Source organism: Hyperolius riggenbachi, chromosome 3, assembly GCF_040937935.1.
Source record: "Hyperolius riggenbachi isolate aHypRig1 chromosome 3, aHypRig1.pri, whole genome shotgun sequence".
Classification (NCBI taxonomy): domain Eukaryota; kingdom Metazoa; phylum Chordata; class Amphibia; order Anura; family Hyperoliidae; genus Hyperolius; species Hyperolius riggenbachi.
The window spans coordinates 250127112-250153244 of NC_090648.1; the positions used below are offsets into that span (position 1 = coordinate 250127112).

Consider the following 26133-nt stretch of genomic DNA (forward strand, 5'->3'; position numbering starts at 1 on the left):
ACACCAATACCCTACTTGACCCCCTACAGTCTGGATTCCGACCTGCGCACTCAACTGAAACAGCCCTCGCCAAGGATGTCAACGACCTTACCCTTGCCAAGGCCAAAGGCAGTTATTCCATCCTGCTCCTCCTTGACCTCTCTGCAGCATTTGACACTGTTGACCACTGCCTCCTCCTCCAATCACTACAGTCCATGGGCATCCATGGGCTTGCCTTGGCCTGGATCTCCTCCTACCTATCCAATCGCTCCTTCACCACTTCCTTCAATGGCTCCTCCTCAACTCCTGCCCCCCTTTCAGTTGGGGTCGCCCAGGGCTCTGTTCTAGGCCCCCTTCTTTTCTCCATATACACTTCCTCAATTGGCAAGCTTATCTCCTCCCTGGGCTTCAATTACCACCTTTATGCAGATGACACTCAGATTTCCCTCCATACCCCCGATCTCTCAGCCACCACCATAAACAAGGTCTCCTCGTGTCTCTCAGCAATTTCCTCCTGGATGTCAGCTAGGTTCCTAAAGCTTAACCTAGACAAAACTGAGCTCCTGATCTTTCCACCCCATGCTGCTGCACCCATCCCAGGTTTCCACCTCACAATCGACAACACAACCATTCTCCCTACCTCCCAGGCCCGCTGCCTGGGTGTCACCTTGGACTCTGACCTCTCCTTCATCCCACACATCCAAAACATCACAAGAGCCTGCAATTTCCACCTCCGTAATATCTCCAAGATCCGCCCATTCTTAACCCCGGACACGACCAAACTGCTCATCCATGCCCTCATCATCTCCCGCCTTGATTACTGTAACTCACTCCTTTCTGGCCTCCCCCTGAAACGCACTGCCCCCCTTCAATCAGTGATGAACGCGGCTGCAAGACTCATCCATTCTTCGCACCGCTCTGCATCCACATCTCCCCTTTGTGAATCCCTGCACTGGCTCCCTATCCGTCTCAGGATAAGTTTCAAGATTCTATGCCTGGCGTATAAATCTGTGCACAAAACATGCCCTACCTACATCTCGGAGCTTGTTCACAAGTATACACCAGGTCGCCCCCTCCGTTCCTCCAACGACCTTCACCTCACCACCCCGCGCATTTCACACTCCCATGCCCGCCTGCAGGATTTCTCAAGAGCTGCCCCCACCCTCTGGAATGCCCTTCCACCACCCATCAGACTTGCTCCCTCTTTCAACACATTCAAGCAAGCCCTCAAAACCCACCTCTTTATGATGGCCTACCCACCTCCTACCACACAGTAACTCTCTAAGGAATATTTAACAGCCCCCCCCTAGTGTTTCCACCCCTCCCTTTAGATTGTAAGCCTCTGGCAGGGTCCTCCACTCCCTAGTGTAATCTACAGGATCATGTGCTCCTGTCCTATGACAGCCTGTACTTGTATTACTGGGCCTACCTAACCAGCCCATATTGCATGATCATGTATTTTGTACAATTTGTATGTATAACTTTGTTCTATGTGTATAACCCTATGTATGTCATCCTTGTATCATTGTATATATTTATTGTCCAGCGCTGCGTAATATGTTGGCGCTTTATAAATACAATAAATAATAATAATAATAATAATATGGTAAAATGGCGCCCGAAGCCCTGCACTGGAGACACAAATAGTCTACAGTGCAGGACTTTGGATGCCATTTTCCCATAGCCCTGCTCTGCTTGCCGGAAAGCACAATAACGCAGGCTGGAAGTGAACTCACAAGCTAGTTCACCACCTGGGGACACACACCATCTGACAGGGGGGTTGGCCGTGCATCCCCCCCCACCCCTGGCTGCGCCTCCCACCTGCACAGCGCTCCAGGCCTGGTGCACCAGGTGCCTGTGGCTTGTGTAGAGTTTTGTATGATAGCGTGAGGAGTTAAAACTGGATCTTTCAGGATTTAAATGCCCCTAGTTGCTGCAATCCAAATATGCTGCATTTTATAGGCAATTAATAAGAAAAAGTGCACTCACTTTGCAGCAACATACACAGGTACCCATCTGCTTCACAGCAGCTTACTAGCTGGCTCACCTCAAGCCCTCGTTAAGTTTAGCTACACATTTGTGGGAGCAAAATAAAGACACTTTTCTTCAGAGTGAGTAGAAACACTGCAAAGCTTTCTGTGCAATGCCTTGTATAGTTTATAGATCACCCCAGGCTGATTTGTAGCTATTAGCTGCACCATTACAAGGAAATGGGAAAAACTGTTCCAGAAAATACACTGAAAGATGGTTTTGGTGGCACTTCCTTCACTGAAAATAACACAATTTGCATGATGAAAGGAAGTGACTGGCAGAACTATACATCACCAGACACAATAGAATAGCTGCCATATAAACTGTAAGCTTTTCATCAGCTATTTTTCCCTTTACGGCGGCGTCTGGCAGCATTGTTTGCTTTTTATCCCTTTCTATTGTTTGTGTACGTTGTTTTCATTGGTCTGTTTTATATTCATTGCTTTTTTGTAATGTTCCACTTCTGGGTGTGGAACAGTCTTTACTGGTCATTTAACGCAGTAACACATTCCTGAGACGGTGAAACATGAAAATCAGTGATGGATTCATGTGGACTAATCCGGCAAGGAGTACATGAGGGTCTCATTCCTATTGCAGAGGCAGATTGCATGCACGTGTTTGCTTTGAAACTGGACACTTTATAATTATCATTGTGTATTTATATAGCAGTGACATCTTCTGCAATCTTTACAGAGTCCAGAGTTATGACACTAAAGCTAAGTACACACATGCAGATCACGGCTAGATGGATCGGGAATCTCTGCCGAAGAGCGATCGTTCCTCGATCCGCCTTAATGAATTAGCAAGTGTCATTTTCCCCCAGCCTAACTAGAAGATCACAGCAAAACCCATGAAAGTCAATGAGGATCGGAACGATCCTCTGACTTAACCCAGCATGTCGGTCATTCAAAAATGAACAATTGCCACGGGTGGCGTGCGTCATAAAACATTGTTTAACACATTTTTGTTAAACAATGTTGCGCAATATCGCTGAAAAAAACATTTCTCTCTAAAAATTGTTTGGGAAAAATTGCGTCGTGGGTATGGGTCTTTAGTGTCCGTCAGAAGAGCTCACAATCTAATCCCTACCATACTCAGTTTAATGTCCCTATTATAGTTTAAAGTTCCATACACAGCTAGGCTGTAGTGGATAGTAAAGATCACCTCAGAGATGAATCTAGCATCTGTGCACCATGCTGAATATTTAGCATCACCCTAGCAGCCCCTGATCACTTATTCCTCCTGCACCGAGCTGCTCGTTCATGTACTGCACGTCTTCCCACTGCAGCCTCCAGGCTAGTGACGTATCTGTACTGTACAGCAGCTTGCCTTGAACTGTCGCCTAAAGTATTGGTCCTGATCCCTGCCGAGCAGCAGTACTCATACATGTGTACAAGGCTCAAGGTCCATCTTTTGAGGGGCACAATTTAGTTATCATTATGTCTTTCACAATATGAATATTATTATCAAAGAATTGTAGACACTGGAAATATACACAGAAGAGACACAATGTAAGCCAGATGTGGTGAAATAATGTGGTTGCTATATGTAATAGGATAGAAAGTGTAAAAATGTATTGCCTATATCATGAATACTGGTTGATAGGCAGCCACTTAACATTTGGAGGTAAAAGAGAACTGTGCCCCCTCGGACATTTCTCTTCCTGATAGTGAGGCGGTTGCTCTATTCACCTGATAAGGGGAGATTTTTGGATATCTGGCTGCCCTGGAATAAACCTGAGAGTTATGCAGGGTATAGCAATAAGGAAGCGGATAATGATAGCGGGCCCCTTGTGGAAATAAAGAGGCACCGCAGTGAAACGTAGTAGAATGCAGTAAATTATTCAGGACACCCAGCACCGACTTTTATGGTAATTTCCTGGTTTCAGCATCAGAAACACTTCCTACGTCTATATATTGCTGTATATTGAATAACGCCCTGCCCTCCCAGTGATGTTTAGCCTAGGCTGATTAGCTATGAGAAATTTGACCCCCTCAGCATTCTTGGAGACCAGGTATAGATTGTACTGGCTTCAGAACTCTCAGTTAGCAAAGACTTGATAGGACTAAATATGTTGCCACAATTACATGTGTAAGGGCTTGTTTACACTAAGGGCGTTTTTGGCTTTTTTGAAGCGCCGGTGATTTTCAAAATCGCCCTAAAAACGCTTGTGCATTGATTCCCTATGAGAGAGTTCACATCTGAGCGGTTCGATTCCGATCCGCTCAGAAAAGCGCTGCCTGTACCATTTTTGGGACGATTTGCCTCAATGGAAGGTATAGGGAAATCGCAAATCGCTTGAAAAACTGCTTTGTATAGTGATTTCCCCAGCGCTTTTATGAATAAATACATTGTATCCATTTCCGTCTGAAAGACTTCACTCCCTGACTGATGTCAGTAAATGAAAAAACAGAATCGCTCTGCAAAAGCACTTGGAAAAGTGTTTTATAAAAATCTCATCAGTAAGGTAAGCGCCGGGTGGCACTACAAGTATTGCGCAAAAAATCAAAAACCGCTGGCATCAGCGATTTCTATTGTAGATGTGAACAAGACCTAAAAGTCTGTAAAAGTATAACTATATTTGTATTAGAAATAAAACTAAAAGTAAATGTGGATGCATCTAAAAGCATTTATTTTTTGTTATTCAGACCTAATAGCTGTCTATATGAATTGCAGTGAAGTGAGGCTTGAGGATAGCAGGCAATTAAATGCAAGATAAAGCTCTGCCTCTGGTCAGCCGTAAAGTGGTTCAGGCAAAAAGTGCACTTCTCAGATGCTTTTGTTGTGTAACCTCCGCAAATGACTCTCTTACTTCTGGGTTAGCTACAGGATCCAAAGCAGGCAGCAGTAACATTGCATTGCTCTGGCCTCATTACATAAGCCATGCTCATTATACATCCGTTTATTGTGGGGCATGATTCACTGATAATATGTATAGATAGGCTATTCAATGCTATTGGCCGATCTGTGTAACATGATGTCTAAACCTAGAAGACATAACCACAGCAGACTTCATTTGCATCTCTAAGCATCTGACAGGCTATTATAACAAATGTCAAGCCTTGAGGTGTAATGAATATCTTTACCTGGAGGGGTCACCAAGCTGTGAACTCTGAGGTGCTGCATGGGAAAAAAGCAATTCATTAGCATATGGCATTACTTCAGCATGCTGCTTTCCAGTTGATTAGAAGCCTAACTTTTCCCAACAATTTTAAACACAATGCAATGTAAAATAAATTACATTTCCAAGTAATAAATCCTTATGGCACTCCATTTGGGTCTAAACTCAGGAAATATGAGCTGTACTATTATTGCTACAGCACAATTGTAGGTCAATCTTTTCTCAGTTTTATGGACTGATTGAATATTTTAATTTCTATAATATGGAGTATGCATTGTTATCATGCTGCAAACCTCGGGTTTTGCAATAAAGCTTATCCTGCACAGATTAGATTTATAAATTATTATTAAACTTATTTTGTAACATACAGTAGGGACAGGGCAGCAGTGTGTCACCAACAAGGAATCTGTGTACTATCTGAAGAGATTTGGCAGAGAATTGCAAGTGATGGCTGGATCTATGGACAGGGCCAGTTCTAGTAAAAGTGGGGTCATGGGCAAAAATTATATGTGGCTCCCAGACTTGCACCGACTTCCTCTCCAGAGCCCCCCTGCTGCTGCTAATACTCGGCAGGGGCCCTGGGCGAGCACTGTCAACTGTCAAGGGAACTACTGGAGGGTCTGTTAGCTGGGTGTGGGGCCCTGGGCAACTGCCCCAGTGCCCCCATGTAAATGCTGGTGCTGTGTATGGAGACAAAGCACTGAAAGATATTTGATTGGGTTCCAGCAGCAACACACACCTACAGGTCACCAGGGTGCTACATATTTATCCTATGAATGTAGGCTCACTAAACTGGCTTATTTGAAGGGAACAATAGTGATGAAATAAAGATTTGCATCTGGTCTGAACATTCTTTTGTGTGCAGTGGCTGGATATTGTACTGGTTAAGGGCTCTGCCTCTGCCACAGGAGACCAGGGTTCAAATTTTGGCTTTTCCAGTTCAGTTAGGGCCCGTTCCCGCAATAAGGCCTGAAACACACCAGAGGAGTTTTTCTGAGCGTTTTGAGTTTTTAAATCTGCTGCTAATGTTATCCTATGTGTCTGTGCACACTGGAGTGAAGAGGTTTTGTAAAAAACCCCATAGCATTACATTGGGAAGAGGTTTTGAAACCTCTAAAAGCTCTTCCCAATGTAATGCTATGGTTTTTTTTTACAAAACCTCATTGCTCCAGTGTGCACAGACACATAGAATAACATTAGCAGCCGATTTAAAAACTCAAAACGCTCAGAAAAACTCCTCTGGTGTGTTTCAGGCCTTAACGCATAAAAATCACTGGACACTGTAGCAGTTTGGGAGCAGTGGCGATTAGCAGTTCTATACATGCTAATTGCGATCGCTCCTGAATCTCAGCAAACGCGGCAGTGAGAACATTGCCATAGTGTTACATGTGCTAGCAGTTTTTAAAAACTGCTAGCGGTTTGCAATGAGCGGGAATCACGCGATTCCCGCTAAAGTGTGAATGGACCCTAAGCCAGAAGGCATTCAGTACGAGACCTTAGGCAAGACTCCTTAACAATGCTATTGCCCATAGAGCATGTCCTAGTGGCTGCAGCTCTGGCGCTTTGAGTCCGCCAGGAGAAAAGCACAATATAAATATTGTGTCTTGTGTCTTTTCTGTAACAACAAAATGAGCTGCAGGTTGTCTCAAAAAAAGGTACCCAATCATCGCTAAATTTATTTATGCTGGTGTGTACAACATTGGAGTGGGCTTTAAAGAGGAACTCCAGCCTAAACAAACATACTGTCATTAAGTTACATTAGTTATGTTAATTAAAATAGATAGGTAATATAATCTCTTACCCACCCCGTTTTAAAAGAACAGGCAAATGTTTGATTTCATGATGGCAACCATCTTTTTGGTTGAAAGGAGGTGACAGGGACATGAGACACAGTTCCAACTGCCCTGTGTCCTGAGCACCTCTCCCAGTTGCTAGGCAATGTGTATAACAACATAGGAAATCCCATCATGCTCTGCACAGCATCAGGGAAAAAAAGCCCGGGCTTTTTTTCTTTGATGGGTGGAGCTTAGCTAAAAATGCAGCTAAAAATGATGCTTTGGTAAGAAAAACAAAGTTCTGATGCTGTGAAACTGTTAAAGAAACACCAAGCCTTTTCAGTTCTGCGGAGTAGATTTTTAGTCCGGAGGTTCACTTTAAGTAAGAGAAGGGTTAGCATGGGAGATCTCCTCCTTGACGCTGCTGTCAGCAGCATGAACTTGATGACATATATACAATACAATGACATTTGTAAAGCGCTTTTCTCCCATAGGACTCAAAGCGCTTACATATGTCTCAGATAAATACAAGGTTTCAGGCTGGACTGTGTTACATATGTTTATATATATATATATATATATATATATATATATATATATATATATATATATATATATATATATATATATATATATATATATATATATATATATATATTGTCACCAGATATCTGGCTATATGATTCTCGCAACCTTAGTTAATCACATTGTATTATATATTACATAGTATAATACATTTAATATAGTATCATATAGTTAACCTTAATACATTATTAAATTCTTAACACCAGGGGGCAGATGTGACATTGGTGTTCTGTGAGGTCACTTTCCTTTTTATATGGTTCCCTACTGCAAAGTCAATTGAAATTGTAGAGAAAATTTTTAAATTAGATACCACCTAGAAAAGCTGACATAAACTTACACCAGACCAGATATTATCCTACTTGGTTCTTTGCCTGAACATCATTTACTTCAATCAGATAATGTCCACAGATAGAAACACAGCCACACTGAACATTATACATCAATAATAATAAAAATAATAATTCAAGTTAAGGACACCTAATCACTGGTTCAGTTGCAGTTAAACTCTTGTGGAAACATATGGCTCAATAAAGAGCGTGTTTGATTGAAGATTGGTGTGCTGATACATTAGACGATTCAGTTGTGTGGATGACACATGGGATGAAACACAAAGTAACAAACTGGCTCTTTTTGGACTATGCACTAAACAAAAAACAAAACTAAACAAACTCTGAAGGCCACAGGAAACCTACATGCCATTACAATTATCTCATGTCTGACTTCTGACACCAATTAGAACAAAGCAGGGGGTTATAAGATCTTCTCATTATTAGATTGAGATGAAAACTCCCCATATATTTACACCTCTGTGAATGACCTCTGTTGTTCTACCACATTGAGTTTCCTGCAGCAGGGTGCCTCTTGTTCATTCTCCCTCTTCCCTTCTTCATAGAACAGAACAGCTTACTCAGTGATTGCATCCAAAAATAGATCAAAATATAATGAGGCCCTAGGCAAGGTAGTAGATTTGAAGCCCCCTTGTCGTCCTTTTGGTAAGCTGAAGTGGAAAGAGGTGACAGAAGGTGGCAGGTGGGCGCCTTGACACCCACTAGGCCCCAAGCACCTGCCTAGGTTGATGATCCTGCTCTGATTTCTTCTAAAGTGCCACCTGAAATGATCACAAACTGTCCTTTTTTTAATTTAAAATGTGTACACAGCTTGTTAAGTCTTTTTTATAAGCCACTGTGGAAGAACGTCAGCACAGTACAAGTGTACAATTATATATATATGCAGGTGCAAAGAAGGAGCAAGAGCTTAGCAGTTTCCTCAACAACCAGACACCTTGTTTACATCATTAGCTGAAATCTGATAGGTTGCTGTGGATAACTGCTCCACTTTCCTCCAAATTTATCTGTACATACCTTGATAAATCTGCCCCACTACTGTATGTTTATCAGCATACAGGATATTTAGGGGGAATGTAAAGAACTGGCAGACATTTATTAAACTCATTTAACAAATTACTGCAAATATGCTAATTAAATGTGCGCCAGCTAATTATTTCAATTGCCTGATTTAACAACACCTTTCTTTGTGCTGATAGAGCTACGTATCGTCTGTCGCTGTACAAACAAATACTGCAGGTAATGAAATTTGCCCGGCTAAATATAACAGGAATGTAAAACCCAAATCAGGGCAATAAATACATCAAGGAATGGATGAGAAATATGATACTTTAGCTCCCTGTAGGTGTTAATTACATTATATTAACCATTGCGGTTTCCCACGTCTAATTACATCATTAGTCAACAGAACAAAATAAATGAAAAAGAACAGCAAGCTAAAAGCTAAGAGGAAGGTCACAGGGAAACACCGCTTCCATTATACTAGCTTTGTACACACTAAATGTGAAAACTCTGCAAACAAAGGAAGAGACAAACAAGAAAGCCTACAGGATTTATTGTGGAAATATCAAGGAATTTCCCCAGCAACCAATACATGCAGCGGTAGTAGGGACATGTGCACTGCATAAAAGGCATGCAGTGCTTGGACAGCCTGGCAGCACTCCATGTATCCTATACTATGTAACGGTTTATGTATGCTAGTCTTGGCAACACATTTTATCCTAATACTATGGAATCTGGAAAAAATTATGGTAATATGGTAACATTGAGGCTAATTTCACACATGGGCCATATGCAATTCACTTTTTCTCCAAAGTTTTCTCCTTTTTTTCATGGAGATATTTTTTTATCTTCAATTTAAAATAACTTTTCAGCACTTTGCAATGGAAACAGTGGCAAATGTAGATGGAAAAGTTCAGTGAAAATTATCTTGAATACTATATATACTCGAGTGTAAGTCTAGAAATTTAGGTCTGATTCACTTCATAAAAGTATAGGGGTCGACTTATACATGAGTAACGGGCAACACTGTGCACCAGGGCTGGGCCGAGGCAGAGGCAAGAGAGGCTCCAGCCTCAGGGCGCAGTGTAGGACGGGGCGCACAACTCACTCAATGAAGTCAACCACAGTGGCATAGCAATAGGGGGTGCAGAGGTAGGCACTGCATCGGGGCCCCTAGGGGCCCACCCCTCAAACACAGTATTAGCTCTTTATTGGTACTGTGCTAATAAAATTCACTTATATAATTGATTTGAATAGTAGTGATCATTAGCACACAGTTTACCATCCCCTTCTTGCACCTCTGACACTGTGGTTGTCCTTGATTGGTTTTGGTGCGCTGTATCAACTGTTATGTATAGAGTGCTTGGGGGGCCCCAATGCTAAACTTGCACCGGAGCCCACAGCTTCTCAGCTACGCCACTGGGAAGCCATATAACTATTTACAGTTAACAAGAAAAGATTGATGGGATGTATACAATTGTTTGATACAAGAATCATAAAGGTGACTGTTAAAAAGTTGTTGGGCCTGATGTCAGGTCATCTTGGCATAGCACTGGAGGTAATGATTAGTGGGGATCCCCTCCCCTGCCCAGTAGGTAAGTATTATTAGTATCATTGCCATCCAGGTAGTGGACCCTCTATGCCACTAAGGAGATCTGTGAATATGGACCTACAGGTAATAGTTGACTAAGGACAGAGTTGAAAAGTAAGAATACAACAAGTAGGTTCAGGACTACCAAGGGTGTTGTTGACATAATTCACAGCTGATTGCACACATCTGCCAGATGAATCCAATGCACTGGGCTCCTGGAAGCAGGATCAAGATGAAGCCAATGCACTGGGCTGCTGGAAGCATGATCAAGATGAAGCCAATGCATGGGGTTGCTGGAAGCAGGATCAAGATGAAGCCAATGCATGGGGTTGCTGGAAGCAGGATCAAGATGAAGCTGAATGCACTAGGCTGCTGGAAGAAGGACCAAGATGAAGCTGAATGCACTGGGCTGCTGGAAGCAGGATTAAGATGAAGCCAATGCACTGGGCTGCTGGAAGCAGGATCAAGATGAAGCCAATGCTCTGGGCTGCTGGAAGCAGGATCAAGATGAAGCCAATGCACTAGGCAGCTGGAAGAAGGATCAGGATGAAGCTGAATGCACTGGACTGCTGGAAGAAGGACCAAGATGAAGCTGAATGCACTGGGCTGCTGGAAGCAGGATTAAGATGAAGCCAATACACTGGGCTGCTGGAAGCAGAACAGGATAGGAGGGAGTACTAGGGCAAGCTTGCCTCTTCCTCTCTGAACATGTGATTTTAGTGAAATGTACATTTTTCAAGGAGTGATTACTGGGACTGGGTGGAGCAAGGAGGAACAAGTAAGAATAGGGTATCCTTTAAGCTATATCTGAAAACAAATGAACAAGCTTAAATTAGTGAAAAGGGTATGCAGCATGGGATGGGTCTTAGGACATTACATTGTATTTGAGAAATGGGAAGGACTGAATGCTCTTTACATTTAATGCTCCTTAGTATTTTTTTTTCAATGCGTGTTTGCAGAAATAAGAAATAAATAATGTATGCCAAAGGGGCACATAACTGTGTATTGTTGATTCAAACCACTAGACAGTGAGCTCGCACAGTCTTTACAATACCTTGCACCACTAGCCAAAAAACATAAATATTCGAGTGATCTCTAAACTGGTGACAACCACAGAGGTCTCCAGAGACCACTGGAGGTCCAAGTCTGTGGCCACAAATTATAGATCACACAAGTTGTTGCATCAGGAAAGAAAGAAATTATGTGGTTTTTCAAAACACTGGCAGCTGTGCATTTGTTATATAACCTGCAGTGAGGTTTCAGAAAGCATAAATAAATTAAAGTCCATTCAGTGGAAATGGAGATAAAGTCATTTTGCCAAGAGAGGGAAAAACGCATTGCTATTTTTTTCACAAAGGCCTGGCTGTCCTCTGTAATTGCTGTACACCCTTGCTAGAGTGCCCCAGCCCTGCTGTGTGTTCCGGCTTACAATAATGACCACTGGCTAAGTTCTGCTCCATGTGCTCTACCCTCATGTCCTCACCTGCTTCTCATTATCCCCCTTCTATTAAATTTACTGATTGCCTTTGTTTATTTAGTTTGCATTTAAGGGAACATTTGCATCATCCAAATAACGTACATATTTTCTATGACTGTCATTTTGGTTGGTCACAATTAACCCCAGATGTTCTGCAATGAGCAGTGTCTGGGAAAATGCTCACTGCTTGTGTCCACTTAGTGTTTGATCTGAAAAAATTGCAGGTAAAAACTAAACTGATTCCTTATGTTAGCGCAAGTCAAAAAAGATTTATGGAGCGATTTAGAGGGTATCCTGTTTTAGAAAGGTGAAGGTCAAAATAAAGTACAAAGTCTGTGTATTTTTTTCAGTAATTAGATTTATGTGGTTTCTTAAATTATTTATTCATGTCCTTATGTGCAAATGACAGCCACAAATCAGTGGGTAATGCTGGTAAAGACTGTTCTAGGTGAGAATGACTCGCTAGCCTGGTGTCCATAGACACAAGATGACAGAAGTTGACTGTACCAGGCAGTTTTCAGAGACAGTGTCATATCTATGGGCAGAACATTCTTGATCAAATTAACAAAAGAGAAAAGAAACAAAAGACAGGCTCAAATCATTCTACAGCTTCTGCTTTCTTCCATAGATAACTTAAAGGAAGTCTGAAGCGTAAATAATAATAATAAAAAAAACAGATACTCACCTAAGGAGAGGGAATGCTCTGGGTCCTACAGGGCCCCAGGTTCCAGCGCTGGATACCCTGTTAACAGTCTCAGGTGTTCATGCGCGCTCACGTCATTGGGTAGTACTGTGCAGGCCCGGAAGCGTGCACGGGGCCCAGGCCGCGCATGTGCAGAACACCCCAGACCGGTGGACTTTCAGGGTCAGATTCCATATGATCCAGGCAGCAGAGGAGAACAGTGAGGGAGCAATCAGCCAGGAGGAAGGCACAGGTATGTATAATTTTTCTCTCCCTCCCTATCTCAGGGTTACTCAACAATAGTTTTAAGTGACTGATTCCCATACAGATACGATTCCTGGCTGTTTGCTAAGCAGCCTGTTCTTTACTGTGGAAAGGGATAGGGGGAGAATGAGCAAGAGGGGGGCAGAAACGAGTTGCAAGTGGAAACAGTGGTTGCAGTTGGGTATTATTTCCAGCATTCCATTGAGAAGACCACATCAGAGGATCGCTGTACACATTTAATGTGTGTACATGCTCACAGATCCTGGCTGAGGTTTGTACCGAAAAAAAAAATAGTCTATAGGCCAAGAACAACTTTTGTTACCATAGATGTGGAAGAGGGCCAATGGCACAGTACCTCCTGGAGGGGAGGGGTGAGAAGGAAGCACAATAATGCTCATCCAGTGTTTGGCCATGAAGATTCAAAGAACCCATCGGGGAGGGTTTGGGGGCTGCTGTAAACTTTCTACATTCTCAGCAGGCAAAGGACCATCTAGCATATGTACAAGGTTAGGATAGCCATACAACATGATCACAAATTAAATGATGAAAATCAGGGCCAATATGCAATTAACTTTTTTTTCCTGAGTTTTCTCCTAGATGATAGTTCCAAACTTGTCAATAAAATGCCTTTTGAACCACCAGCAAGCAAAAAAATAAATAATTTTCATGGTACTTCTTTACCTACTTTTTGGTACTTTTTCCATTGCAAAGTGCTGAAAAGTTATTATAAATCCAAGATGAAAAATTATCTCCTTGTAGTCGTAGAAAACACACGAGAAAAAAGTTAATTGCATGTGATCCCTGAGGTCTAAGGTGTGTACAGTACTTGTCATTCAGATCTACAACATAGGCATAAACATGTACTCAGGCCAATGCTTTTGTTTGTGGTCTACATTTTAAGGAGAATCTAAAGGTATTAAAAGAAACTAACACTATTATCAATAGTTACTTCATTTTCCCTTAGTTATTACAGTCACAGGAATTCTCAGACAGGATTGTTTTTCCCTGAACACCTACCAGTCAAGCAATAATCACCTTTTACTGTTGTGGCTACAAAAAACAAGATGAAAGCTTAAAAGTGATTGTTACTGAACCTGAAGAACAGTGACCATATTTCTAGCTGATTAGTTATTATAGAATGAAAATGAGATAGCAGTTGGTGTTTTTTAGCTGTAAGTGTTTCCTATCCAGTCCGTGTATTTATAGGTATAATGCTGAGGAATGCTGCTCTACAAAGACTTCCCAAACAGACCACAGCAGAGTACAAGTAATTAGAAGTGTCATAGCTGATGCTCTGACTTATAGATCATCACAAGGATGCTGGGTCAGCCAGCAGAGCCGTGTCCTGCTCATCCAGTGTGGAGGGAAGGAGTTATCAGTATAGCAGCAGGTGTTCTGATACGCTCTACTTTTTACAGCCGGTGCACAGGAGGTTGCCACGTATGGTGTATATCTCACTAACTGAAGGAAGAATAATTTAATGCACAGCAAAAGCAATTGTGCAGAAAATACTATCAAATAACTGGAATAGTAAACATTAACACAATACTGCTATGTAAATACCTATGGAGAATAAAAGTGTTAATGGTATAGTTTAAAGCTAACCTGTGAAAAAAAGAAGAAAAGTTAAATATTTATCAACATGGATGGAAGCCTCTTTGTGATCCAGGGGCTTGAACACACACACTCTCCGAGACAGTATACCAGGGAAAATTGAAGCCCTTCAGGACAAACCCTCTGGGTATATCAACAGAGTTAGTCACTCATTGGAATAAAACTATAGTAGGTCAATAAAAGTACACAGATAAGTGATACTTGATTCAAGGCGCAATACGTCAATAATTATGCAGATTAAAACTTTTAGTGGAGGTCTTTGCTTATCCCCCAACACTGTGATGCCCACAGTGTGGTGTAGCTATTCCACTTAAAAAATGTCACCTTGAGATGAAATAGGCGACCCTTGTGCCACTTGTAATTGGTCTATGCCTGATTGTGCAAATGACCATACAAGTAAGAATGGAGGCACGTCCTGTCACCTAATAGAGCTGGGGATAAATTTCAGTGCAAGTGCTATTTACATGGTGCTTGTAATATGAAAACTGACATGTTTCACCCAACGGCTTTATCAAAGTTGCTGTACATATTTACAATGAAAATACAAAGTGCACCCCCCACCAGCAAAGTTTCCCCGAGCCAATAGGCCAAGTCAGAGCTGTAGCACCCTGTTCGCTGCGGAATTAAATACTGGTGGATGATGAACAGTCACACCCGTGGGTGTGTCAGACACGTATGGGATACCTGTTCCGTGGTAGAGGACCCTCAGGTATTATCCCCGCTGGGGATCATGTCTGTGCCCCGTAATCTTCTTCCAAACCGCCGCTCTGGCGGCAAGGTATGTGACATCACGGTACTTCCGGTTACCGCTACGCAACATCCGGCCATCACGTTGTCATAGTGATGGGACGCTCCGGCTACGCTGACGTAAGCCCATGTCGAATGCTGGTAAACTACTAATGCGTAGTCGCGTCTAAGTATGTCCCAGAGTACGCATAGACCCACATGTGTATGCGTACCATTGGCCGCATCAGTCACCATGGGAAAGTGCCCCGATCGTTCGGGGAGTACATACATAAGGAGAGGAGACATAGGGAGCATGCATAACACTATACGCCATAAAGCACGCTCCGCATAAAAGTCATACCCATTACAAGTCACCCCATTACAATAGTGATCCAATAACATAATGAGAGGGTCACATAGGGGTGTTTCCATGTGTAAATCTCCATGTACTACCGTATCTAGGCGGCAATCTGATGCGACCAAACAGTCGCATGGTATAGTGATGAAACACACAGGTAACATCAATCAAAACGCATAAGATAAATGCATTGCTGGTACAAAGTGTGTCTAAACATTATTGGTGCTGGTAATCTGTACATTATAACACCTGTATTGATAGGCACATCTTGACAATATGCAACATCCAGCGGAAAGTTGATACCAATAAAGCAAATAATTAGAGGATCCCTATTCATAAGTACACATGAATATATATGTTTGAGGTTAGTCAGCCAGATGGTGGTTATAGAAAACAGGCGAGATTGAAGTCCTCGTTCAATCCATTTGGGGCAATCGTATTCAGACGAAATATCCACTGGGATTCGATCTGGGTTAGTTTTTTGTCCAGATTGCCACCTCTGATACCTTTTTTCCATTCCTGTACTCCCCAGAACTTGATGTCAAATCTCGACTGGGGGTGCACTTGATTCATGTGTCTGCCCACAGGTGTGTCATTTCTATGTTTTATATCCCCTATATGCTCTAGCACCCGTTCTTTTAATGCTCGAGTTGTCTTTCCTATGTATAGCAAATCACATTCACATCTTGCTGCATACACAACAGCCCTTGTGTTGCAGGTGATAAATGACCGTATTTCAAAATTTCTGCCATTAGTAGGGGCAGTAAAGCTCTTAACGGTAGGCATATACTTGCATGCCTTGCATTTTCCACAGTGAAAAGAGCCATTTGGTTTCATAGGTAGCCAAGTGCTAGTATGTTCAGGGATTTTGGGATAAGTGCTGTAGACCAAAATATCTTGTAAGTTGGATGCCCTTCTATATGTGATAGAAGGGTGAGGGGTTAGTAGCCTGGACAGATCCTTGTCTTTAGTCAGTATGGGCCAATAGTGTTTGATAATTTCAAATACCGTATGTGAATGCTCCGTAAATGTATCTATAAGGCGCGGTGGTGCACGTTTTGACAGATCAGGTGTGTAGTCACCAGATCTGCTTGTAGGGCCTTTGACAAGGGTACTTTGACTTGGGGTGTTTTTAGCACGTGCATATGCCTTCTCTAAAACTGCATCTGGGAAACCTCTTTGTTTAAATCTATCTGTCAGCAGTATGCATTCATTTTCAAAGGTTTCCTCATTCGAGCAGTTTCCCCGTGCTAGAAAGAATTGGCCAATCGGTGTACTGCTTCTCAATGATCTAGGATGAGAGCTATCCCACTTCAACAAAGAGTTGGTTGCCGTGGGTTTGTGGAAGATACCCGTTTCTATCTTTCCTTTGTCAACAATTTTAATTGTTAAATCGAGGAAATTGATTTGTGTTTCACTAATTTCATAGGTAAATTTCATCCCTATCTCATCCGTGTTAAGCATACTCACAAAGTCTACAAACAGATTTCGGTAGCCCTCCCATATAATCACAATGTCGTCAATGAAACGACCCCAGTAGGCGATATGCAAAGTGTAGAATTCCATATCTTCCGTAAACACTATGGTGTCTTCCCACCAACCCAGGAACACATTTGCATATGAGGGGGCACACGCCGTCCCCATAGCACTTCCCCTGAGTTGGTGGTAGGTCCTGCCTCCAAACCAGAAGATGTTGTGTGTAAGAATGAACTGCAGTAGTTTGATCAAAGTGATGTTATGCTGTTTAAAATGACTGCCCCTTGTGGACAAAAAATGCTGTACTGCCCTCAACCCCAAGTCATGCTGAATGTTGCTATACAGGGCCTCTACATCAGGGCTTTTCAATCTTTTCACTAATTGTACCACTTTTATCACCTGAAAATGTACAAGTACCACCCATGTGCCTGCGCAGTAGAGGGCACCCGATCAGGCTTGGATGTTTCCACCGGAATCCCACCGGTGAGCTGCTACTGCGTTTGCGGGTATGCGGACAAGGAGATGTTTGGGCGTCCTGTCGCTGGATCCCCTCTACTGTGGAGGAAGGGGGAAGCCTCTTTAGCCCCCCCGAGTTCCTCGCTGTGCTGCCCTGCAGAATAGTTCAGACCTCAGATCAGCAGTAACCTGACTATCACTATGCACCGTTCGCCTGGCTGTCTCTTCACCACTGATCTGAGGTCTGAAGTATGCCACAGGGCAGCACAGCGAGGAGCGAGCGAGGGGGAGCTGAACTTTGTGGAGGCAAGATGGGATGATGACAAGTTACAGGCAAACCTGAGGTGTACCACCTGGTTTACAGCAAAGTACCACTGGCGGTACGCGTACCACAGGTTGAAAAGCCCTGCTCTACGTCAATACTCGCCAGGAAGCGCCTTGAATCAAGTATCACTTATCTGTGTACTTTTATTGACCTACTATAGTTTTATTCCAATGAGTGACTAACTCTGTTGATATACCCACCCAGAGGGTTTGTCCTGACGGACTGAGTGTGTGATCCAGGGGCTTCTCTGATCCTCCTCCACCACAACGCTGCTCACCGGGACCCTCTTGTTCTTCATGATCACAATGCTGTCTGTCTATGAGCATGGCCACTCTGTGCAGGAGCAAGTATAGCCCACACCTGCACAGTAGCATGGATCCACAGAGGAAAAGGCCATGCATGTGTTGCTCCATGCTACTGCACAGGCAGTACTTGCGGCTGTGCTCATACACAGACACGAGCGTTGCTGTGTGAACACATTCATCAAACCATTGTTGAATATATTCAGACGGTCCTAGCGCTGGATTGGTGGTTGATGAAAGGTAATGGCTGCATAATTTGTTAATACCTTCTCTCCCCCCCCCCAAAAAAAGGCAAACACAACTGTGTTTGAAATATTTGTAACTGACAAAGGTAAATGCACACATAAATTGTTTATTCCCTATTAAACATTACATTTAGGCTTTACTTTAGAGTTTTAATTTTACAGAATATAACAACACAAATTAAAATGGCATTGACTTAAGATGATGGGACCCTTAGCCTAATATTTAGCTGCACAGCATTTATAGGCAAATACTGCAAGTAGACTCTCAGGGAGTCTTTTTCATTTAGCAAAAGCTAGTTTGGGACACTTTATGTAAGCAAACTGTACCAGGGGTGTCAGGTTTGAAATGTGTCTTCTCAAACATATCAAACAGATTTGTTCCGGACTGACAGTGTAGATGGATGCCATTAATAACAAAGGATGCGTTTACTGTCAGTTTTTGCAATTCATTGTCATTGCATTTTGTGTTTTAGTGGGAACTAAGCCTAAAACAAAACTTTGCACATGGCTTTTTATGTTTTTTGGAGGATAAAGAAAACCAAAACCAGAAAATTTATTGTAAAATAAATCAAAAGAGTTACAGTACATTGCGCTAAATACATTTTTCTGCAGCAGACCAAAGGTGTGAAAGCATCTCCAGTGAGAAAATTCTGGAGAAATCTTTACTGAATCTGGGCCTGAGGTTCTCCAAAAACATGGCCAGCTTTATTATGCTGTTGCCTGTTTGTAAAAGCACTGAGCATATACTGTACTTTTTCATACAACCCTTCTGCACCAACCTCCTGGGATTCACACTTCTCCAGCTAAAGCAAGCAGCAGTCCCACCAGTGCTACTAATTCTGCATTTTGGGGAAATACTACCTATTAACATGCTGTGTTTACATGTCAAATACAATTCATTTCAGCAATGTAATCAACAGTTATGTACGTATTAATATTATTGTAAAATATTAGGCATTGGCCCTTAAAAGTATTATGCACTGGGACAAATATTACGCATATTGACTACCTGGCAAATGTCCTACCCCACCTTTCAGTGTATTTTACCTCTCTGGTGATCTATTCCCTAGTGAGGTCACATGGCAAATGTACATTCATTTGTATTCTTTGTAACACATAAATGATGATCACAAGTAATGCTATGCATTATACTATTCTAATACAATCACCCGTACATGAAGCTTATCTTAAGTTAAACAAACACTGCAAGCAAAGTATACTGATATTATGTACAAGTAAGATCTCCCTGACTGAAAATGAATCAGATAATCTTCATTATATACCGTTGTGCACCATATTCATCAGATTTCAGCACTGCAGTCGCCACTACTAGCTTTGTACTATTTAATGCAGTGTGAATGTTGTTTGGGCATCCTTGTGCTGTGTAGTGCAATGTTGACTGAGCACGCGGCCCGGCACTCCTCCCCACACCCCCACAGCATCTCAGTGCCATGAAGAATTGATAAACCAACTGACCAAATGACCATCAATAGACATGTCCTTATTTCTAATTACTGTTCATTAGATTTAATTTTCAGATGAAATCTAAGGTTTGAACTATTTTAAAAATATACCTTTAGCTAATAGCTACATGCACTGGCCTACCTGGCAAATGCTAGAATTGCCTGCCTGACTAGAAATGTTACAGAAAAGTACCGCTCTGTTTCTCAGCTAAACAGGAACAAGTTTAGTCCACTAAATCTGCATTAGAAAACCACAACTTTAATGAACCCAAACTGACATGAGTTGAAGTACTACCACCCTAATACAGTGATTTCTTGAAAGAGTACTGAAATGAGGATATGTGCACTAAAACAAGCCTTTCTTCAATTCAAGGATCACATCAAAGGCGGGCGGGGTATTTAAAACAGGAACTTTTGTATATATAATAAGAATACAAAGCCACTCACACATACACACACATAATCCCCTTCCCTTCTCCCCATGACAGAATCAGAATCCCACACTCCATAAACTGCCTCATATATAAAAGATAAGGCACTTACAAACATATCCATCAGCAGGTGCTCAAGAGTGACCTCAATATCTTCCAGTTTAGCAGCCAGAGTCATGTTTGCGGTGTCAATAGCCAGGAGGAGAAATGACAGCTTTTCTAATAAACGTGCAGAGAATTTGTTTTGACTCCTTTTGAAGAAAGAAAGTATCCTCGATAAATGGAGCTGCGGCTCTACATTCAGGGAACACAAAACACACTGAAGAAGCAGCTGCAGCCTGAAGAAAGTTCTTGACTTATTGGAATCATCAGGGCCTTGTTTGGGATGAGTTGATATTTGTCCTGCACTGGTAGGCTGCTCCCAGTGATTGTTCCAACTATAGCTGAGGATGCATATGAGACAGAGATCTTTGCAGCTGGACAGTGACACAGCTGGGACCATGGATTGGAACAGAATGAGACACGCTCCTCTCTGACTGATATTTATCTGTTTCCATTTTTTGCGCTTTTACTGCTTGGTCTTGACCTTCCATTAATGCCTGTACACACTGGAAAGTATTGTAGAACAGAACAGAATTTGGCTGTGATCAGTGCTAGACCAATTCACATAGCTGCATCATGAATGATCCTTTGTGTACTGATTGAAACTTCCTTGTAAAGCCACTGACAGAAAAAGAATAGTGTTTTGGAGAAGGGAAATTTACACCCCTATTTTTCCCCTGCGATATTATTAGATTAGAACTACAAATTCCCAAAATAGGCTTTTCCTTTAAATTCATCAAAGCGAGCATTAGCCTTCAGCCCTCTCAATTGCTTGATTCAGGCTATGGAGAAACTGGTACAGCATGTGCCTCATTTCTGATGTGCAGATGTACATGAAAACAAGTGACAACAACAACAACTCTGTTCTGAATGCATAAACCACTTGTATGGCGTTTCATTAAAATATCTTGTAATCTATCTAATATCTTGTAAAACTGCTAATTAACACAATGTATCAAATTAAAACGATGCCTCTGCCTACAGTACACAGTAAAACTATTTTTCTTATTCTAAGTGCAGAAAACTTTTGTCTGCATAAGTTATTTTTTTAACCATGACCGTTCATTTAGCCTGAGGCAATGAGTGGCTACACCAGTCTTCTGCAAAGCATTGTTAGGAAAGGATATTATGTTCCCCACAAATGAGCAAAATTGGGCATTGTGATTGGTCATACAGAAATGAATGCACTTTCTTGAAAAAATATATTGCAATCAATGGAGAAAGTGAAAATGCTGGGTAAGAATTCCTGGAAAATAAGTGCCAGGGATATAACATTGGGGACAAGGGACTCAGGGAGGTACGGTGCCTGGATATGCATGCTCTGGTGTTTGTGGTTTAATCGCTTGGGTTTAAAGTATATCAGTAACTTTGAAAAAAAAAGTAACATACATCAGTGCCTTTGTGCTCCCTGCACATGGATGGGAGTGTGGCCGCAGGCAATCATTCTTCAACATTAAAGTCGAAGATAGTTTAGAGAGTTCCAGCAGAGGAAGGATTGGCAAAGGAAGACCAGGCATGCCTCTGGACCAGAGGCTTCCTCCTACAGAGGTAAGTATCTAAACTTTTACAGTGTCTAACTAAGTTACAGACAGTGTCCATTAAAGGGGAGAATGTCTTTTCTGCTTCATCAAATTAGTTACACCATAAGAACATCTAGGAAAAAACTATTTTTGTTTAGTGCATGAAGGGGTTAATAAGATCACTCATTTTGCTCTGTATACTTAGGACTTATTTCCATCAAAAGAACACAGAAATGCATAGAAAACATGCATTTTTCTAGGCATTTCTTTTACATTTGTGGTTCAATGGTTCAAATGATTATAGCAGACATAAGGCCTGATGAACGAACCGCCGGTACATTTTCTGTGCGCATTTTTACCAGTACTGACACCAGTGATAGCATGTTATGCAATCAGTGTACAGTGCATCATGCATTACTATAGCAATGCACACATTAACCCTAACAAGGGGTAGTAGGGCTAAATGTGTGACACGTATCATCCACCTGCGTTAGTATCTGTAACATTGCCATGTTCTGTTAGCGCACAGCTAATTTACTGGCATTTACTGCTTTGGCCCACTGGCACTGATCTGCGTGCAGTTATCTTAAAGTGTGTGCAGCCGTGCATTTATGCTTTAGCAAGAATGCAAATCACTGGCGGGAATTAGTATAATGGGATCCAATGAAGACCCAGTACATGGTCACTTTAATCTTGGTGGAGGTCCACATTTACCCTGAACAAATAGATTGCAATGAAAATTACTTTGTTTTAGAGTAATATACTGAACATTTTGCATGTTTGGGGTTCCATTTTGTGTAAAATATGTATTAAATAAAGATAGAATGCTAACCACATTATAAGGTGGGAAAAAACAGCTGTGTTATAACATTAAAGGACAACTGTAGTACTAGTGAGAAGTGTATGTAGGCTGCTGCCATATTTATTTCCTTTTAAACAATACCAGTTGCCTGGCAGCCCTACTGATCTATTTGGCCGCAGTAGTGTCTGAATAATACCAGTAACAAGCATGCAGCTAATCTTTTCAGATCTGACATTAATGTCAGAAACACCTGATCAGCTGCATGCTTGTTCAGGGTCTATGGCTGAAAGTATTAGATGCCAAGAATCAACAGGATAGCCCGTTAACTAGTATTGCTTATAATGGAATAAATATGGCAGCCTACATATCCCTCTGGCTTCAGTTGTCCTTTAAAGAGGAACTGTCGACAAAATCTTAACATTTAAAACACATACAAATAAGAAGTACATTTCTCCCAGAGTAAAATGAGCCATACATTACTTTTCTCCTATGTTGCTGTCACTTACAGTAAGTAGTAGAAATCTGACATTACCGACAGATTTTGGACTAGCCCATCTTCTTATAGGGGGGTTCTCAGGTTTTTTTTTATTCTTAAAAGCACTTAGTGAATGGCAGTTGCTGCGTGCAACTGCCAAAATAATGTGCAGCGAGCAGGGAGGCTGACCAGCATCTTTGTATTAATAATTTTCAGAGAATGTCTTTATAAAGAATAAAAGCCATGCTGAGAATCCCCCATGAGGAGATGGACTAGCCCAAAACCTGCGGGTAATGTCTGATTTTTACTACGTACTGTAAGCGACAGGAACATAGGATTCATGGCTCATTTTACACTGGAAGAAATGTACTTCTTATTTGTATGTGTTTTAAATTTTAAGAATTCGCGACAGTTCCTCTTTAAAGGAATGCACGGAAAGTGCTTTTTTAATTAAAATATATTTACAATGAGAGTATAATACTATACTATTATTGTCCTTTAAATAGCACGTCAGTTGTCCTTTCAATGCCCCTTTAAGGACAGCTAAGTATAATATTTACATTGCTGGCTAATGTATTTGCATACACAAAAGCTTATTGGGTACTTGTGCAAAGAGGCAAATAAATATGTTAAAAATCTCATAATTCAAATGCTGTGCTTATCTAAAAATTAAATCCTGAATGCTCATTATCAAAGACTTTTTTTCTGTCTTCTGCCCCAAACTAACTTCAATAAGTACAACCCTATACTCTCCTTTGAGTTTCTTCAATTTTGGGGTCCTGTGAGCCCCACCATTTTGTCAAGCAGTCTTGGAGCCTGAAGCAGTTGGGACCACTTTGGCTCTCCCAGCTCATTCACAACTTGCCCATCCCCCGCTACATCATCTGAGGGAGCCACTCACCCCACCACTGAAAATAGTGGCATAAAGGTTAGTAGGCATGACAGTCATGCCTCACCTCCAAGCAGCAGCAAAGGGAGGTGGTAAGGGGCATGATTGCTACACCCTCTCCAAGAAGTCACCACGGGAGTTGGGCTGCTGTGATGATGACATGACAGTCTTTCTTGAGGAGCCAAGGACCACAACAAGAGAACCAGCACAACATTCACTAGAAGTTTTGTGGGTCCTGGTAGGTATAATATTGGGGTTTGTGGAGGAAGGGTGCATGGCTTAGAGCCACTTAGGTGGATAACAATATTCCTATGCATGGAGTTTAATAAATATGCCCTACAGTATCTTGGTTATTTTCTTTTCCTGCATCCTAATACAAAATAAATATACGTTGCTTTTGTTTTATGTATCAACTATGAAAAAAGTATGTATTAATGAAATCTTTTGTCACAAAGGAAAAGAGTAGACATGTCTGTTTATCGGTTTAAATGGACTTAGATTATATAATGAATAATAGTGAATAAAGCAGAGAAAAGAATTGTGCTATTTTCTGTACCACCCAAGAATGGATCAGAATAAATTATTGTACAGACCATAAAGAAGCAGCACATAATAGTACTATTTCTTAGTACAGTGTATTATTTTAAATGGCTGATGGCACTAAGCATGTCTGGCTTGCTCATAATGCACCTTTGTGTTGACAGAAGGACTTAACATTAAATGTTCTCTTCTGTTACAACTTCCACTTTTGTTTTGCTAAGCTGACAGTTCTGTGAGCAAAATGAAAGAAAGAGACACAGAAAGTTTCTAACAGTAAAATTCATTCACTTTGGCTGTGGTATTAATGTGAGTAGGAAAACAAGATATTGTAAAAATTATACCTTTTAATAGCGATCTGAAAAAAGAAAATGTTCCATAATGCAATCTTTCACAAAGCTGACACTGACATCCTGAAAACCTGCATTATGAAACTTCTAACCAGTTAGCCAATAAATGTACCATGTTACAATATCTTGTTTTTCCTACCTGCACAATTACCTTGGCTAATCCAGTACAGAAACGTTTGCTGTTATCTTTGTAATTAAAGTTTGCTTTGAGCCAGTTGACATTCATAAACTATTAGCCCTGAATATGGTTAGGTTCACACTGGGGCATTGGGTCCCCTTTAAAAACAAGATCTTGACAAAACGGAGGGGTAAACTTGCATCATGCGTTGGACGGCGCATACAGTTAATCGAATGAAAAGTATGCTTCACCGCAACTGTAAACGTGTAGGTTGTCCGATACCGCACAGCATACCTTGTGTTATGCCGACAGATTCCACCGCAATAAACTGATAACATGCCAACGTGAATGTACTATTCCAATATAAATGGATTGTGTTACAATGCAATTATAATGTCCGACGCAACAGCCTGCAATGTACCAGTGTGACCGTAGCCTTTGTTGTAGTGAGCTATAATGCATCGCACAACTGATGCGTAGTCCAGGTGGAAGATTTTTCCATGTTTCCCTATGGCTCAGTTTAGATCTATGCATTATAACTGGAAGCTGTTTCACAACATACTGCAGCATGCATTGTTTTGTGCATCTCATCACCTAAAATGTATGCGGTTTTATGCACTTTCAGTGTAAACCAACCCGCAAACCTGTGAAGGGAAGGGCAAAGTAAAATGTAGATACTTACCTTGGTAATTGGAAGTATCTGCATGTTGCAGAGGCTTCCAGGATCCTCACTGTTCCTGTACAGGTCCATTTACAAGCCACACTTCCAGTCATGGACAGCAGATCCATACTGGGCCTGTGCAAGTAAGGTACGTGTTTGTCCAATAGAACAAAGCCGCTCATGCACAGCTTTTTTCCTCCATGCACCAGCGCTTTTTCCACTGCAACCTTGCTTGCACATGCCCAGTTTGGATGCATTCGTTCCCACCAGGAGCGCGGCCACAAGAAATATATTTATCAAGCTCGTATTGAACAGGTTTAAAGGGACCCTGTAACGGTAGGGTGTAAGAGGATGTGGAAAGCACTGGACTATCCAGAGTCCAGGAGATTCTGTCTTGGAGGAAGCAGAGGGAGGTAAGCGTAGTGCCGGTGC

At 41.7% G+C, this 26133-nt stretch overlaps 1 protein-coding gene across 2 annotated transcripts in view; it reads right to left on the bottom strand.

The window, feature by feature from the left end:
- Window positions 1-26133, bottom strand: part of FRMD4A (FERM domain containing 4A) — a 527110-nt gene that overhangs the window by 370685 nt on the left and 130292 nt on the right. The window contains exon 1 of one of the 2 annotated variants that reach the window (XM_068276149.1): window positions 20360-20534. The exons of the other annotated variant lie outside the window; for it this stretch is intronic. Coding sequence (XP_068132250.1) covers window positions 20360-20425 — 66 coding nt within the window. The 5' untranslated portion in view covers window positions 20426-20534. Of the gene's footprint in view, window positions 1-20359; window positions 20535-26133 lie in introns of those variants that run through there. 2 annotated transcript variants of the gene reach the window in all.